General features: G+C 37.9%; 1 protein-coding gene across 16 annotated transcripts in view; it reads right to left on the bottom strand.

Moving 5' to 3' along the window:
* Positions 1–18,340, bottom strand: part of LOC135499874 (dual specificity calcium/calmodulin-dependent 3',5'-cyclic nucleotide phosphodiesterase 1A-like) — a 190,692-nt gene that overhangs the window by 72,436 nt on the left and 99,916 nt on the right. For 12 of the 16 annotated variants that reach the window (XM_064790884.1, XM_064790883.1, XM_064790877.1 and 9 more), the window contains 2 exons: positions 14,678–14,743; positions 614–646 (listed from right to left, as the gene is read on the bottom strand). In XM_064790884.1, the coding sequence (XP_064646954.1) occupies positions 614–646; positions 14,678–14,743 (99 nt within the window). The remainder of the gene's footprint in view (positions 1–613; positions 647–14,677; positions 14,744–18,340) is intronic. The other 4 variants (XM_064790879.1, XM_064790881.1, XM_064790892.1 and 1 more) reach the window with 1 other exon arrangement.

The raw sequence follows: 18,340 nt of genomic DNA, 5'->3' as shown, positions 1-18,340 counted from the left end.
ACAGTGAAACGCCTTTAGAAATGCACACTAATGCATTTAACATGCTTATCAGTTAAATCACGTTTATGACTTTATTTTGTAAATCCATACAATCATGTACATGTACATGCTTCTTCATGGATTAATGACCAAAACCCGAGTTTAGTAACAGAAATTGAATCGAGAGCGGGAAGTCGGCCATTGTTAAATATGCGCATATCAATTCGAATATGACGTCACTGCTCTCTGATTGGCCAACATGTTGTAACCTCTCCGGCTCGCCAAAGAGGGTAGTATTTTTGCCCTGTTTGGCAAGCCCGGCTTGCCGAACAGAGTTGATTTTTAGTGCTGTTTGGCAAGCGGCTCTCCAAGCAGGGCAAAAAAAGATGCCTGTTCGGCGAGCCGCTTACCAAATAGACCCGGCCATTATTTAAACAGATCACACGGTGCAAGATACCTCTCTATGTGATGAGAACTGCACACCACCCCCATGCGGAAATGTGTGAGATAGCGTGTACCCGAGATGGACTATGATAATTATCATAGTCAGCAACTCAATCTGTACAGTTATGTATTGTGGGTAAACAATCAAATGAGGGTAAAAACATTCACAAATTCATCATACTACACTTACCTAAGGCCTCCTGTGACATCATAACTTTTTGTGCTTAAAAGGAAATTGATGGTTTGTATAATCCACAGTAATATCAGTAGTTGAATAGATAAGTCCAGAATTGCTTAATGCAAGATGGATGGTTAATCATTCAAGTTCAGAATTGCTTAAAACTAGATGAATGAATAAGCATCCAAGCCCTAAATTACTGAATGCAAGATTGATTAACACCCCAAGTCAGAAATTGCAGAAAACACAATGGATAGATCATCATCGTAGTCGAAAACAGCTTAACACAAGATGACTGGTCAATAAACCAAGCCCAGGATTCCATATATCATCATCAAAGTCCAAAATTGCTTGAAGCAACGTGCATGGTCAATCATCGAAGTCTAAAATTGCTAAAAAATAATGGTTTTTAAGGAATGGATGTTTTATCAGCCACATGACTTAAAACAAAACAGATATTAAAATAACCAAATCCAAATTTTTTTTATACATGGATTGATGGTGATTGATGATTCCTTATCATCCAAGTACAAAATTGCTTTTTTTAAAAACGAGTTGATTAATTGTTAATTGTTCAAGTTCGATATTGGTAAAAGTATGGTTTATCAATTTTCAGCGTTTGACGTTTGCGTGAGTTCCCAGCATTTTTCAAGAGGAACGTTGTCGGAATGAAGTTTTGAATGAACTAAACCTATGCGACTTCATGTCGAGAGTAGTAAGAGGTATAAGTATCATAAAGATCGAATGGCAATTATTGAGATATAACATTTCTCAGCATCTCCGACAATGATATGATGTGACCAAATTCAGTGGACTCATCACAGTGAAAAGCACCAACTCGGTAAATCTGCCTCCCACATGTCCTTCCTAATATGAAACTCAAGCATCTTCCAATATATTAGATCAGTGCTACTTGATACAATTACAGTTATTCTATATGTATGATTGTGATCATTTGATACAATGCCGGCAGCAGAATGGGGTAATGAAAAAGGCCCACTGGTGATGTTATATGTCAAAATGCTCGTCGAAGTATATTTTGATCTAATTGAAAGGGTTTGCTTATAACACTTCATTGTTACAGTGGCTGTTTATTTGCATATAGGCGATGATAGAGGACAATCACACTTTAAAAGTATATCTGGCCAAATGGCCTGATCTATGGGAATCTTATGCACACTGTATGATCATACGGCAAACCCAGAAATATCCGTGTACCTTTTATTTTTCAAATTTTGTTGGCAGTTACGGGTAATCACGAAAATATGTGGCTGCGAATATGGAAATCTAATTGAAGTTTACTGGGTTGTCAAAACTCTATATCAAATGTATTCCAAAAGTTGCAATTTCTCGAAACTGCGAAAAAAATGGTCACTTATATATCCGGGTTTACAGTAACACATGCGCCATATCACGAAAGGTAAACTATCACAGCTCTGTACCCATATCTGAAATCTGATCAACCTAACATCAAAGCGCTCCTCTTACCTACTGCTGGCTTTAATCAGTCAAAAATTACAATAGATTGCGGCAATTTTCCATGAAATTTTACGCAAATCTATTTTACGAAGCGGTGTGATTGATGGCAAAATTTGCCAGACACTTTCATTTGAACATGATGGATAGTCATTGAGATCATTTATAACCGTTCAACCAAGATCCTTCGAAGATGGTTCTTGTCAAATTTAACGTGGAATTTCTTTTTTGAAAATGAATTGGTTGGATTTAGGTTTGTGTGGTTGACATTTAGATCGCGGCATATTCCATAATTCTTCCCCTGCTCGACTGTAAAGGTAAAGAACCTCATAGTCTAGTGGATAACATATCTGGTTACCACACAAAAGGGCCAAGATTCGATCCTGGGGAGAACCCGGGATTGTATTTTGGATGAACTGGCATTGGCATGGCTTTCAAGGAACTATAATTGCTCTTCATAGTCGTTGAATGAGACTTTAACCGAGCTCCTTCGTTCCTGGTGTCTATGCAAGGGCAAGTAAAAGTCCCCTACCGAGTGGGAAACATGAGTATCTTGCAATGGACTCAACCTCTGGCCGAAGTCAGGGACGCTAGGTCAATAAACCAAACTGGCACCTGACTGAAGTGGTACGTAAAAGTGCTGATCCTACCCTCTTCAAAGAGGAATACCCCGTGGAGAAGAACATGTACATCTCCAAGTGCAGAGCAAACGCTGAAGAATAAGATTAAGTGGATGCATAAATTGAGTGTGGTTTAGTCGTATGAGACACCAACTTCCCTATCATTCCTATTGAGTTATCAAGTCACTTCTTAAGCTTATGTTGTGTCTCTCAGTTGTGGTCCAGATATTGGACAAGACTTAGACAGGATCAAAAATCAATTCAGTACCACATTTTCATACGTCTCAAAATAATGTATGTCATTACTGTGGTTAAAACCAATAGCTATCAAAAAACTTTCTGCAGGAAAACATCGACAATCCTTAGGCTATTTCATTGTTGTCTTTATCTCCCTTATCATTTGGGCACTAAACATATCCTTGTTGTCAATATTCATTGATTCCATTCTCGTATTCGCCATTGATTAAGAGGGAACTTACTTACTAATAAGTAGTTATTCAAAGATGTATCGATATATATCGAATGAATGATCCAAACGGTAATTTTTTTCCCATCGAGCATTTAGGCTGTTCTGTCAAATGGACATTACTATAATCAACGCGTATTTTCATAATTCAAAACCCCCTCAAATTCAACCCAAGATTTCACATTTTGACTGATGCACAGGCAGGTGAAATGATGCCTAGTCCATATTACGGGGTTTTCGGAATAAGGTAGATGCATATCCGACAAAATAATTTCATATCAGCGAAGGAAAAACCGTTATACAAAAATCTCGAGAGATTATTCTCGATTTATCTGCATGCCTGCACCTAGAACCCGATAGTCAAGTATTGAAATAGGAGGTTATCGAAGAAGCTGCTCGGGGGAGAAAAAGCGAGGTGAAGAGGCTCTGGTGGCTTGGAGTGTGGGAGGGCATCAAATAGACGCATGTTGTAGACCTGATATTTCAACAGAAAATGTGGCAATTCGCATTGGTTGACAAAAAATGCACAGCTTATTTTGAGGGATTCAAGATGACAAATTCCTTATAGTTTTTCAAATCAAAGAATATTTATTGCCTTAAAACGACCACGAATATTTGGCAATTTGTACTACACGCAGACGCCATCCAAAATCGGTTACTGACCACTCCATCTGTTAATTAGGTAGTAAATTGGATGTAAGAGAGTGTCATATCTAATACTATCTGCGGTCAAGAGTATATCAACATGACAATAATAGATACTGATAATAACCGATAACTGAAGAAGAGTGGCATTTGCTAATTACCTAAAGTGCCCTGGAAACGAGTGATTTTTGTCGCTGCGACCAGACGCATGGCTAAATCTATTAACAGATCAGATCGTATACGGGTATAACTGGTATTTGCTGGGTTTTATATTAACCACAGGTCACAGCGCGACAATTGATTCTTGCTGCAGTCACCCGCAATGACCACCGTAAATATATATATTTTTGTTGTATGCGGTCACATCACGATTGCAGGTTGCAGCAACACATATCGCTCATCTGCAGGTTAAGGACTGTGGTATTACAGGAATTTCCAGGCAAACTTACCAGGAAATGCAAAATTTGTTGTACCCAAAAGATAACAAAAATAGTTCTTTATAATGTAGAAAGGCCCAGCGTAGCACATATGAAATTTGGAATAGGGAAAATCAGTTGCGCCAGTGAATGGAAGTTGGAGTCAAATGTCTGAGTGCACAAAAAATGGAACTTTGGATGGAAAATCTAAGTAGAGCAGTGTAATGGAAGACTGCAGCAAAATGGAAATCCTGAGAACAACCGAATTGAAATCTGAGTGCAGCAAGAATTAAATTTGGGATGAAAAATCTGAGTGCAGCACAAACTGAATTTCGAATGGAAAATCGGATAGCAGCTAGCAGAATTGGACTTTGCAATTGAAACTCTGATTGAGATGAAAACTGAGTGTAGCAAAAATGCCTATTGATAAGATTAATATCAAACTGCAAGAAGATTTGGCCCAAATTCACTATCCGATTGGTCAATGTTAACACAAGCATATCCAATAAATTGATTGGATTTTGAATATGCACTATAGAATTTGAATTCCACAAGTACTGTACCGAATCCAGTGACTCGAAACATAGATACAACAAATAACAACACAGCATCCTAATCTATATCAGCAGTGATTTTACGAGATCAACTCCTCGCATTTATACCCTCGGCAGGCTTACAAATCATAGGTCAGATATCCCAGACGCTCCTCAACATCCCCCAACCACACATGCAGCCAGTGCATTTCGGCAAACATATGACTCATGTCAAAGTTCAGATCAATCCTAAAATGACTCATGTCAAAGTTCAAATCAATCCCTTGAGGATACAACGCCAGACGTCGCCAAACATTTCTCAACTAGAGCAAAGGAGATATTTACAAAGGTCAGACAAGAGACAAATGTTGACTATTTTGCAAATTTCAGACGGTATTATTGTCATCACAAAGTTCATGTCTCTGTTGACCTCTTTTGGCACGCCCCTGATGATCTTTGACAGGAAAAAGTCGGATGACACGCCTGGTTCCCTGTAAACTACCTGGAGTCAGTCGTACAAAAAGGTCGAGACACGTTCCGAGATATTACTAATGCCAATACCAAGCGTTTGTTTTGACCCCTGAAATCGCATCTATGTGACCTTTCATTGAGGTATCGCCATACGTCAATACATATTCTCCTTGCCGTGAATCATTGTATAGACAGATGAAGAGTAATGTGTTTTCCAATAATAAAAGCTATTTGTTTGCAGCGCAAATACTCTTGTTACACCAAACTAAGACCGAGTTTGAATATTCAAGACTCCGAAATATGCACATGGCCATTTGATACATGTATTAGAATAGACAAAAATTCATGAGCGAGAGTCGTATCTCTTTTTGGGATGAATCAATTCTGCACAGAATTACATTTAAGATGAAACGTGGAAATGAGTGTTGCTTGAGAATTAAAAGAGAGATGAAAACAACTTAAAAACAGCCTACAAACTACTTAAGAAGCTGGATGACTATGATTTTTGAGAACACCTTTTGTTAATTTTACACCTTTTTACTCAATTTTCTCCTAACGTGACTTGACAGAACAGCCAGGTCATTTTTAAGCATTGGTATCAAGCTTTTCGTTATCGAAGCCAAATTGCATTCCAATCAAACATATACATGTATAGCTTTGCGATTTTACTTCTTTTGATCTACAATGCTTGCTTTGCAAAAACAAAATGAAAGGTTTATAAATGTCAGCAAAAGTCTGCGCATGTTCTTCCCACTTTTCCAATTAGAAAATATCACATCTTCCAGACTGCACTTCCACTGCTTCCAGTCACAATTCCCAATTATAAAAACAGCTACATCCATTTCCTCTGCTGATGGCTTCACTATCCTGAAATATTATACCCCGCTTCAACTAATCCCACCAGTTGTAATATCTATTAAAGGGAGGCTAAAGGTAGGAGTCAAGTAGGTCAAATTAGTTACGCTCAGTCGCCGACAGTGGTCGCTCCTATCTCAAAGCACACTTGAATGAGGAATACAAGTACCGCTGAATCTAACACAACCCAAGGGCCCAACTGCATGCATATACTATAGTCAACTGAATATTAGGAGTGGCACTATGATCAACAAACTTAACTATACTATGAGACCATGTAAATCCGTTAAGTGTAAATTAAATGAGGGTCTTTCAATATTGATGGTGACATTTTATTCGTTGACCTTCACTTTTCAAGTTGCTTTATTTTAAGACGACCATTAATCACACCGCTAAAAATAAACATGATGTCACTCTCCACATTTTTCTTGGCCAGACGACGTGGCGTTTTTTGTTAGCTGGATAAATTTTCGGCATTGTCAGATGAGTGTCTCACTGAGCTTTTATTTAGAACCTCCAAATGTCAAGACGTCTATATATCTACTGAAGGCCTTGTAATCGCATCGTTGTGGGTTTCGATCTTTTTTTTACTCTCCAAACCTCCCAAAACAAAATATCGCCAATATCATAGAAAGAGTATCATGTCAATGAGGTCGGCAAACAGCCCTTGGTTCCAAATGTCACAGACAATGATCTACATGTAGGTGGTCTACTATTTATCTTTAATGGTGATGGGTTCGAATCCGATAAAGACAGTTCTACCGGGATGGTTGTTCTCCCTCCCACCTCACTTGCAGTTAACAAAACAATAAAACAATTCCTAGCCTGCAGAGACAACCCTAAATTACCCAATTTTTTCGGTCTTATCCCCTTCGTGGATTTCGAAGAACCATTATCCGAGAAAATTGAAATTGTAAAGAATTAATATCTTTTGATGGAAAAATTCTGAAGGAATTTCATTATCTATAAAAAAATAATCATAGAATTTTTTGATTTTCTAAAGTTCTTTGCCAATCGCCAAACCAGCAGCTGTGTACATTTGGCGGTTTACAGTATTCTTCTTAGTCTGCCTGTCCCTGTCCGCACATGCAACAGCAACACCAACAACAAACTGATGTGGGAAGAATGGCCATCCTCCCACAAAATAGGCAATATAGTCAGTGCGGACTATGGCAAGTCCGGTTACAAAAGTGAAATATCGCAACAAAAATTAAAAAGCCACCTAGTCTATCATGTCTGTGGCAGGCATTTGTAACCTCGACCGTAATCATTGTCAATTTCTACCAAATCTGTTCCATTGTCTTCTCATCTCCTTATTAGCAACGACAACACATCGGCGGTGACAATGAGGGACACAAGAAGGTTGCCATGGAAATGTGTAACAATAATCGCATGAGCCCGAATCACGCGAGGAGCAACAAGTGCTCTTCTATTTTCGTTCCATTAACTGGAATCTCCCGCAAGAAACGGCGGAAAATGGAGTTAACGTCACGATGCATCATTAATGTGATTGTTATACAGTTGCATGCCAAGATCTTTTTTGTTAAAACAAATTTTTTTAAAACAAAAATGCTAAGTCTTGCAAATGCACAGTGAACATGTAAACACCGTGTGGGAATCTTACATTGTATGTTCATATTTGAGATGATTTCAAGAAGCGCTATTTTTCCTATTTTCGGCCTTCTTCGAAACCACACTCATTAATATCGACTTGATTTGAAACAAACCATTAATCTTGCATGGCAAGAAGTGTTATGACGATACAAATCAAAGCTAATGCAGCCAATCAAAATTGTCGATAAATCGTGTAAACATGGAAACGCGGAGCATATTGACGCATAGATTTCCCCGCTTTTCCATCAATACTGTGGACAAATTCTCAAGCATTCTCAAAAGAAACGATTCAATGGCCTGACGACAAGTCCAATAAACTGATCACCACTCCGGCCAAGCAACAGTCCTACAGTACGTTAGGTGTCACCTCTGTTAAAGGAAAACTGTGAAGCAATAACACATATAAAAGGGAACTGTAAAATACTGTGTTTTCATGTCTTGGAATTTTGATACATTTGATCACTAAGAGGATGGCAATTTTGATATGTGGTTTAGGCTTTTCACGCGGTGAGGAATTTCTACTTAGTCGAGGTGACCATAGCTGGTCCAATATAGACCCTCGCCTAACGTTTCAGGGTCATGTAGTCAAGTTTTTAAAAGATGGATTCTAAACATCTTTGCATTTTACCAAATGCTCCAATATTCCACCGACCATGGGGTGGTCCACAATAACCCTCCTTGGTCTCCAAGATTACTGATTGAAGGCCACTGGTCCTAATTATGCTCTCCTTCGCCCCTCGGAGATCGCTGATGTAAACCAAACTCTTACCTCCTTGCTTTTTGCTCGTGTTTCCAACATGTATTCACATAATATTATTACTGTATGTTCTCACTTAGTCAATCACACTTTAGTGTAATTTGTATACTGCTGAATAAAGCTTTGTAATTCTTAGACATGATCTATCTTCCATTTGACATTTATGGGCCACCATTGTTAGCCTGGCTTATCTACGTCATGGCAATATCGCCACAACATATATCACTACTAGCCACCAAGTCACAAAAGGCCATCAGCGTAACCAAAACTAAATTATATGCTAATGATATCGATATGTCAATCGAACGAGACCATAACAATATATCAATTGAGACCATGAAATTACTCACTTGGAATACTAGTGAACATTGCAACCAATACTAATGGTCCACTGTTTCTATTTATAACATGCATACATTCATGACATGTACTCTCTCTCCACTGATATAAGACCGGTTGATGGAACACCATGCAGAACACACCAGCCATACCAGTGTCCAACCAGATGTGAATGCAAACTAGCCGGAATTTCCATACAAACTACTTCATTTTGCGGTGGAAACAGATCTGTCATTCATCAACGGGTACAGTCAGAACGGAGGGCCCCAGCCTCGAGGGGACTCATCCAATGCCAATGAGGTTCAAGGATGCATAGACGTAACAAGGTCACCTGCAGCAAAGCTATATTCATCGAACGAATACTCAGCAATTACTTTTGAAATCAACGGCGGTCTGAAAGTTGAACGCAATCTAATCGACAAGTTGAGTTACATTGTAAACAAACCTCTGAATTAAATATTTGCAAAAGGAGGAAATTGAGTTTTAGCTAACGGAAACAATGGTTCAGGGACAGAATTTAAATGACTCATTAACATGTATTTGAAATTGGAAATGATAAATGGGTTTGTGTGTGGCCCAGAAAAAAGGTTTATCGTGAAAGGGTCATGGATGTCGTATGGAGACAAATCGAAGGTGCCAGCAGAACGTACGAATACAAAGCTTTCCAATGTATGGTCGAGTCAATGTTGTTGAACATTTATGTTTTTTTCCGTGATTTACATGTCGCTACTTTGGAAACAGCTGTCACCAATAAAGCGCACATAAGTCCCTGTGGATTTAGTGCTAAAAGGTCCTTAACTGCGAGTATTACTTTTTTGCTCTCTGCCTACACAAGGCATGATGAAAGCATCAAATCTCTGCTGTAGGGAGAAGACCCAATTTAATCTGAGCAACAGGTTTATTACTAAAATGCACTTCAATTAAAGCATTAAATTGTCCATCCAATCGAGATCCCTTGCTATCTCGTCAAGCCGACACCCATGATGGATCCTCCCCTATGACATATGTCAGGCCCCCACTTGATCGGATGACGCTATTCCGACCGTGGGCAAGATTTACAAGATTACTTAATTCAACCTCATTCCCTGGAATAAGCCATAACAAGGTTTGGGTGATTTCGTCTTTTGTTGCGGAGATAGAAAGAGCTCGGAGATTGTATTTACGCCGCGATGGTTGAATCCAAGATGGTTAGAGAACAGGACAGTGATGGATGACCAGATTTCGCTATCGCGCTGCTATAAATTTGACTGTTGCCGCCTCCTATCACGATTCCATACATTTAGTGGTATTGTCGTTTTGGATATAAGATCTTGTTTACCCAACTGTGACTTTCTTTTCAATTTATCATCTTGTGTATTATGTCAGAGTCACAAAGTTAGCTGAGATTTATTCTGGGTGCTTTTAATATCTTAGACATATTTGTTTGGCTGAATCACTTACAGTTAGCAGTTATTGAAAGCCTGATGGCTGCAACATGTATATGCATGTTGCTGGCAATATCTGATGCCTATTGTTGCTGGCAATTGACTAAATGCTAAATTTGTTCTTGCAACCTCTGACGTCATCACATATAGTCAAATTAGGGAATTCGAACATGCTGACAAAGACTTCACAGAGAACACAAGCATAATGACTTAGGATGAATCATGAAGTCCCAATTTCACCAATATTTCATGATGATTAAAATCGCTACATGACTAGTGATAAAAGGAACATTTCGGCAGATGGACTTTGATATGGCCAAGCGTCAGCTCATCAACTCGCAGGTGCCTTTCGCAAGATAAGAGACAAGATAAGAAATCTTTCAAGCAAGTTAGTTATCAATAAGGGGATATTTTGGAGACTCGTTTCAGTGTATATGAAAAGAGCAAGAGTCGCATCCAGTTCAAAAATTTCAAAGCGTGTGACGTGTGGGATACCCAACACAAACAAAGTTCTAACATTTAAAATAAACCAAAAACTAAAAAAACGCTTTTTCTTGCGCATTGGAGCTCGTGAGACTCGATATGGTTTTCTGTTTTAGGAAAATCAGTAACAAATCACTGGTTGTCAACGGAGAAAACAGAAAAATAATGGAACAATGTGCTCAAAAACGTCAGAAAAAAAACCGATAACTGTTACAACGTTTTCTATCGTATGCCAGCAATACCTCTGCGAATGGTAATTTCAAGATTACAACAAGTTTCCCATCATGCTATGCAGGTGTACCAACGGTCGCGCTGATGAGACTTATTTTAAGATTTTGTCGCCGGAAAACACGGCAATGCTATTAATGCTTCCTAGCCAAGGCAGGTGAAGGGGAGGATCATTCAGTGTTTATCCTGGCAATCTCCATAGGAGGGAAATTGCGAATAAAGAAAAGTTGGTTGGTATTATTTGGAGAGTTATGATTTCTTGCGTACCTGTCAGCTTTAATACTGTAGACCGCAAAATTTTCGTGAGCTTTTTTTCAGATTTAGATTCACAAAAATTTAAAATTGTCCAAGAAATGTTGATTGAAAAATAAGAGGAGGAATCTTGTTAACGAATTGGCTAAAATTGACAAAGAGAAGAGAAGAGCGAAATTTTGCTGCTTCACAATTAATTGCTTAATTTTTGCGCCACGGTTTTGCACATCGCAAAAACTTCTAAAAAAACAAACGTTCACGGTTTTTACCTTGGTATATTACAAAATTCCGTTGGTTTTTCCAATAATTTCTTTTTACAGATTTTAGTTTTCGTAAATAGTTTTTTTTCTCGCAAAATCCACGAAATAAACGCCCGCGAAAATTAAGCAGTTTACATAATAATCATTTTGTTTTTCACATACATCGTTGATATTGATCACACTTTTTGATACTTCAGCACAATACGCAGTACACATCACCGTGCATTGCTAATGTAACTAATTATTAGATCCACAGTCTATTTCCAAGAAAATAATATTTTCACGATTTTTATATAAGAAATATTTTTTTCTGATTTTGATTTTCGTGAATCAAGATTATTCCCGAAATCCATGAAAAGTAAATAATCGCGGAAGCGCAATAATCTTGCGATATACATGTATGCATCCTACAATGAACACTAAACAGTGCGTGCATCGAAATAATGTCCCAGCCTCTTAATTACGCGCTGCTATGAACATGTTTTGTCCATTACTGAAGCCATTCTGATTCAGTGCGGCTCTCCAAGAACAGCATTGTTACGCATTTTTGGACCATCAAACAAGGGGAATACATCATACATTGATATTTTCTAGCCGTTCCACACTAGAATGCTGAGTTTGCCTAGAGTAAATATGAATGATTGTCAGTATAAAATGCATTGCCAATTAAAGTATTTACCAGTTGGAATAGAAATTACGATTGGATGATGCTTGGATTACTTGAGATTCACGCGAAGTGTCCAGTATCACCTATCCATACTCAATACCACCAATTTTTCGCGCCTCTAATTCTACGATTTGCGAATACATGTATTTCAGAGAAAAATAAAAATTTACAATAATTTTGCTGTTTGCAAGTTCTTTTTGGCTTTATATTTTTTTTCTTCCAAATATACTTTGGAGATATTCATTTTGGCATATCAACATTTTCTGTGTGAAATGACGTAAAAATCGGAGTATTGTCTTATCAATAAATAGGTATATAAACTTTAAAGAATAGATAGATCTTGGCTGACTGTGCACCATATCGAATTGTAATTTGAACGTTTCTCACGTGTTTCCGTACAACTAATGCGAAAAACATTACTCCAAAAGCGGTCGAATCCGCGATAATGACCCACTGGAGAATTTCTTTACGACTACCTTAGTCACTTTTGTCTCTTTCTTTTTGCTAGGCGATTGTTTCGTAACACAATCATGTCTATACTGAGAGAGCGATTAATCATCCATATTGTTAATGCTTATCTTGGGATTCTGCAATTTACATGTTCTTATCGTTGTTGATTTATAGGGCGGCAGTACCAAGTTCAACACAATTGGGCTATAGCCACATGGACCTGTTCTGTTCGAACTATACCTAGATGATGACTTACATACCGAATTATACAGGACAACCGAATAACGGAAAGTTGTAGTACACCACAATAAAAACTGTGAGAAATTAATTTTTATATAATGCTATTTCGCGAAGTGCAAAAACAAAGAGGCCCAAATATTAGGTGTTTAGTAAACGTATGCAAATTCTTAAAACCAAGTTGTCGTTGGTTTGTGAGGGTACTATTTAAAGCACCATGCACATGATCGATTTATATTGCTACCTCTGTGATTATAATCGCTGCTATGTGCGACAAAAATCTCTCGTCTGCGGGTAAAACTGGTGACTGGTGTTTGCTAAATTTGATATTGATCTCAAGTAGCTGCGATCAACACGTCTTTTCGCAGGCACCTGTAAAGACCACCGCAATTGTTCAACTGTTGTTGCTTGCCATGATTGTGGTCATAGGCGCAGGTCACAGCGATTCAAATTGCTTGTTTACAGGCCACGTTAATCTCATAAATTTATCTTGGAAATAGCCTGCCATGGTGACGATAACCACAACACAATAATTATAATGAATATAATGAATATAATTATAAAATTTCTATTTTCTAATCATAACCTGTCAAGTCATTTTGTTGTTAGATATTGACAAAATATTGATTAGTCTCGCTCAAGGCATTGTATTTCTTCTTGCATTCTTGTATAAAATCAATACCACTTGATGGAGGCATCTCAATTATTTGCTGGAGACTGGTTTGAAAAGATTTAGAATTCGGTCAATAATGCTAAAGTGAAGCGTACATTAAGTAACGAAGTGATATTTACGGAAAAAAAAGTCTTGTGTTGGCGGTTATCACAGCTGCCTGCAACATATTAATTGATAGTCGATGTGTGGTAAACATTAAATCTATCAGTTTTTTTGCAGAAAATAGGACAGAAAATAATTAGACTGAAGAAAATACCGCTCCGTTATTCATCAAAACTACCCTCTTGATTTTTCTAGGTATTTATATCTGTTTTCTCAATGAATACAAAGCAAGAATGGGGATTCGGAAAAGCATGGTTTTTTGGTCAAAAGCTTCAAACTCACCCTCTACAAATCGACCACCTACTCTTTTGTTATTTGATTATGGCAATTCCCGAGAATGGCGTGAATGGTTGCATTTCTTTATAAATTTCAAAGGCCGTCTTTAAATTCAAAGACCGTCGTTTCAAATAGAGCCTGGCACAGCCATTACCATTCCAGAAAAAATTCAATATCAATCACTGGAGGGTCACAATACAAAGTGGCTAATGATGTCTGATCCACAAGTGTATGACTCCTAAGTGCTTTTAAGTAGACTTATCATTTGAAAACAGTCATATGCCCTCGGGGAAGAAATGTATGGATTCAAATGAAATAAGAGATCTTCAGATGCAAAGTCTAACATCATATCAAAATATGAACTGTGTTTATGTTTAACGTGCCATTTTTGAAAAGTCTCTAGCTGGCGTATGTAAATCTCTGTAGGTTAATTCAATACGTCGAACTCTTTATATTATATGCACATAGTTTCAGTTGTCTTCAATAACACCAGCAAGTGAGTTGGTAACACAACCGCCCAGAAAACTAGTTTTAAGACAAAGTATTGCTTTTTGGTGAATGTTCTGAAAACGCCACCCTGCCTCACGATTCCACCCCAGAAATGTTATTATACTAACAATGAACAAAAATCCGAGAAATTGGCAATTCTCTCAGCTTTAGAAATGGGAGTTCACAGTAACAGTACATTCACATGTGACGCTGCAATGGCCCATTCCATACAAAAGTTAGCCTTGTGTATTTGAACGCCTTGTCAATAATGTTTTCTGAAAATACACAGAGTTAAACAGGAATGTGGAGGTTGACCATGATGAACAACTCATGGAAAACTTACTCGATAGCTGTCCATTTTTTGATCCAAGACTGGAGTCATCTTTTGCTCTGTCTGGGGGATTGGCCACTGCAATGAGAAAACATGGAAATGATGAGAATACAGTCATAAAAATGGGAAAGATAACAGTAATGGTAACTAACTAATATAATACTCTCTCTGGGGGATTGCCCACTGCAAGGAAAAGACAGGGAAACAGTGAGAAAATAGTATTAATAGAAAAGGTAATATAATAATGATGATAGTAACGTAGTTAGGCCAAGACGGTTCCGGTTTGGCAGTGAATTGATTATTGGTTTGAAGTTACTGGAATTAAAATCAGCTCAATCAGAGAATTTGGACACTGCTGATAAAAGTTCAGAAGCGGGTAGACTGTAAATTTACGAGACAATGCTTGGTTGAGTTATAACCCTGATGGTTGTCTCTGATGCCGATTGAGCCACTGGAACCAAAGGAATATTTGTACTTCCTTACCTTACCTTTCGCTGATTGATTAGGATTATACTTGAGAAGACAGGAAGTTGATTAAGTCTCGTGGTTTAGTAAAAGCATATTTTTTAAATTAATGTAAATTGACTGTATGGATCTGACATAGTATTGACTGGATTCTATGTTGCTGACAACGAATCATTCAGACAGTAAAGACTTCTCTACAATCAGAAACATGCCTGCTTCGTTAGGTCGAGAGTACTCGGAGGTGAATGTCTGCGAGATCATGATGTGGAGGTCTTAAAAAAGCTTCTGATATTTTTGATTAATTTATTAAATTTAATCAAAAGTCGAGAGTCTCTTTCCCGTGTTTACGTCAAATGTCATTCAGATGTTCAACTTATACCAGGACCAGTAGCAGAATCAAAAGTGAAGAAAAAATTCGCCTTGACATGTTTGAATGAAACTAATTTTGCTGTTACTCAATAGATGAAACTAACTACATCATAGATTGAATAAAGAGAACTATTGAAATAGATGATATTATCATTTGGAAGAATAATCTCACCCTCTTATTCGACTTTGTGGTCTTTTGTGAGTTTGATTATTCAAATATTTCCAGTTTCTGGGGTAATTAAACGAGATTTTGAAATGTCAGGTTGTAATTATGGTAATTTTATTTGGAATCTTTTATTTCTTTCAATTCTTGTTTTGTGTTCTGAAGATGGCAGATAAGAGAGTGAAGGATACACAGAATAAGCTCTAGCTTCATCGGTATAGGGCCAGTTCTCAATTTTCAATTCAAGCTGATCATTACATAGCATTTATTAATTCTTGCTTGTATGCATATGGTTGTCTGATTTCATTCAAGTTAAATTTGAGTAGACAATGGGTTTGCATCCCCAAGTTGTCTGATGATGATGATGTCATGTTCCAGCTTGGCATTTGTTCAATTTCTTAGTCATTGATCAACGGCTCTTAGTTCGTTGAAACGAGTGTACTGTATATTCATGCCAACTCTTCACTGTAAATCTGAAAATGTAATTTATCTATTTTTGCAATTAGCGAAGATTTCTTTAAAATTCATGATTCTCATGATTCTGAGTTTGAGAGACTATACAAAGTATCTTTCATCATCAGGATGGCAGGTCAAAGAAAGTTTAATCGCTTATTTTCGGGATGCATAAAGCAAATCAAAACCAAATCTAGATTTTTCTCCAAAATAAATATCATAAACGCCAAATCAACTCGCTCCCAATCGCCAATATTTCGACCCACGCAATCGTAACGAGACAATAAAAACCTAAAACGGACACAATAATAACCCTAATTGCCCTTACTTCAAAATGTTTGCTTTATCTTGCTCCATTCATTGGAGGCTGATATAAATAGATAGACCCAAATGCCGATTTCCAATGTCGCAGAACGAATAATGAAAACACGATAAATATAGGGTTCATTCGCCATGCATCTATTGAGACCATACAGAATTTATCTGAAGTATTGTTGAGATCCCATCGGAATTCTATGAATTCGCAAAATCAGATATTACGAACTGGAGAACACAATACTACACAGATTACAAATATATGAATGTACCAATCGGGAAACGTCTCATGATCAGCTGAGCACAATCATTGGCTAACGGAATCGAGCATTCGTTTTTCGCTGCTTGCTCTGCAGTTACAAGAATTCAGGCCTAGCCCAATATCCACTCGAACGTAGACCTTAATTCCCATTGTTGTTAAAGGGATATCTTGGGCAACTCGTGATAACATCGACCCCCATTAAAGAGCTTTAACAGGTCTAAACCGGCAAGGGAACATTCAAGGATACTGCTAGCAACACACTGTTACCCCGTACTACAAATCGCCAAATTGTCCGGGTGTTTTAATTTGAAGACTTCGCAGAGAACTGAAATTTCGTGAAAATTAAAATCCAATAACAACTTTTCATTCGAGAAACTGAAATGATTTCATAATTCACCAAATATATAAACCGTAAATAAGTGTTTGCGAATCTTAAAATTATGTAAGTGAGAACATTTTACGATGAAAGCCTATCTGAAACAGCCCAAAAAGAGAAGCACTTCTTTCTTCTCATGCATCAGTTACAACTGTGTACTGCGCCTCGTCAGACACTTGACCTATTCGATTGACGCTTGGCGATAAAACTTCGGGTCAGATTTTGACAGTTTTTCGCCAAAGATGCATGGGATATCCTTTCATCAGGAACTAATTTTTCACCAGGTTTGACCACTTTAATTTTCACTCTGTTCTTAATTAGACATTGCACAAAATGATGTGTGATTCTGCTTTGACACTAAACTGATGCGTTGCAGCAGGCGTATATGGAGAAAAAAAAAGAAGTTCAGCAGATAAAGGGGGGGGGGGGGGCGAGGGATTGGACATGGTGCAATGACCACTGACGGGTAATAACTTATATACAACCAATGATTTTATAGAGAAAAATCTCCCGAGCTTAACCCTACGCCAATCAACTGCTCAGGATTCGGACGCCAAAGCGATGATTTAATTAAATTGGGATTAGTTCTGGCTACATGGAATAAATGAGGCGAGGTGAACCAGTGACAGAGACAGCAAGTACGGCTTCCGCGATATCATGACACGCTCCAACCGGAGATGAGGGCATTATGGGTACTTACACCAGGAAGCTCAATCAGTCGAGTGAAGGATTAGGAAGCGGTATAACCGACTTAGGTGAAAGCGGTGCCACTTTCAATGCCAGAAGATTTTACTGCGTGTCATAGCGGTAGGGGTCTAACTTTAACCCATGACATCAGCTCGGCTAATCATAATGTCTGATCTCACAAGATGGTCAGCTTATTGTCATGGTGTCATTGTCATAGTGTTTCCAGCACTGGGGTCATAAAAAGGAGGTCATGGGTTTGACTCTCGGATGGATTACATACTGCTGCTTCATATTTATGTTCTTGAGCGAGTGGCTACTCTTCACCAACGAGTAAATTGGTACTTCTCATAGTGCATTAGCCTTATGCATTATGGTACTGTGCATTAGTAAGTTACTTGGATGAGTCATAAGTTTCCACACGGCACTCATTTCCTGCATTTTAGCTTGAACCGAATCGGAATGCACATCTCCATAGCCATGATAGCAGGGGTAATAATGGCCCATGTCAAAGCGCGATTGAGCAACTGATCTGTTGAAAAGTGTGATATATAAATTTGAATTACTTCTATTATCATTATCACAAAG

Source organism: Lineus longissimus, chromosome 15 (assembly GCF_910592395.1).
Source record: "Lineus longissimus chromosome 15, tnLinLong1.2, whole genome shotgun sequence".
Taxonomy (NCBI): Eukaryota; Metazoa; Nemertea; class Pilidiophora; order Heteronemertea; family Lineidae; genus Lineus; species Lineus longissimus.
This window is presented reverse-complemented; position numbering and strand designations above follow the sequence as displayed.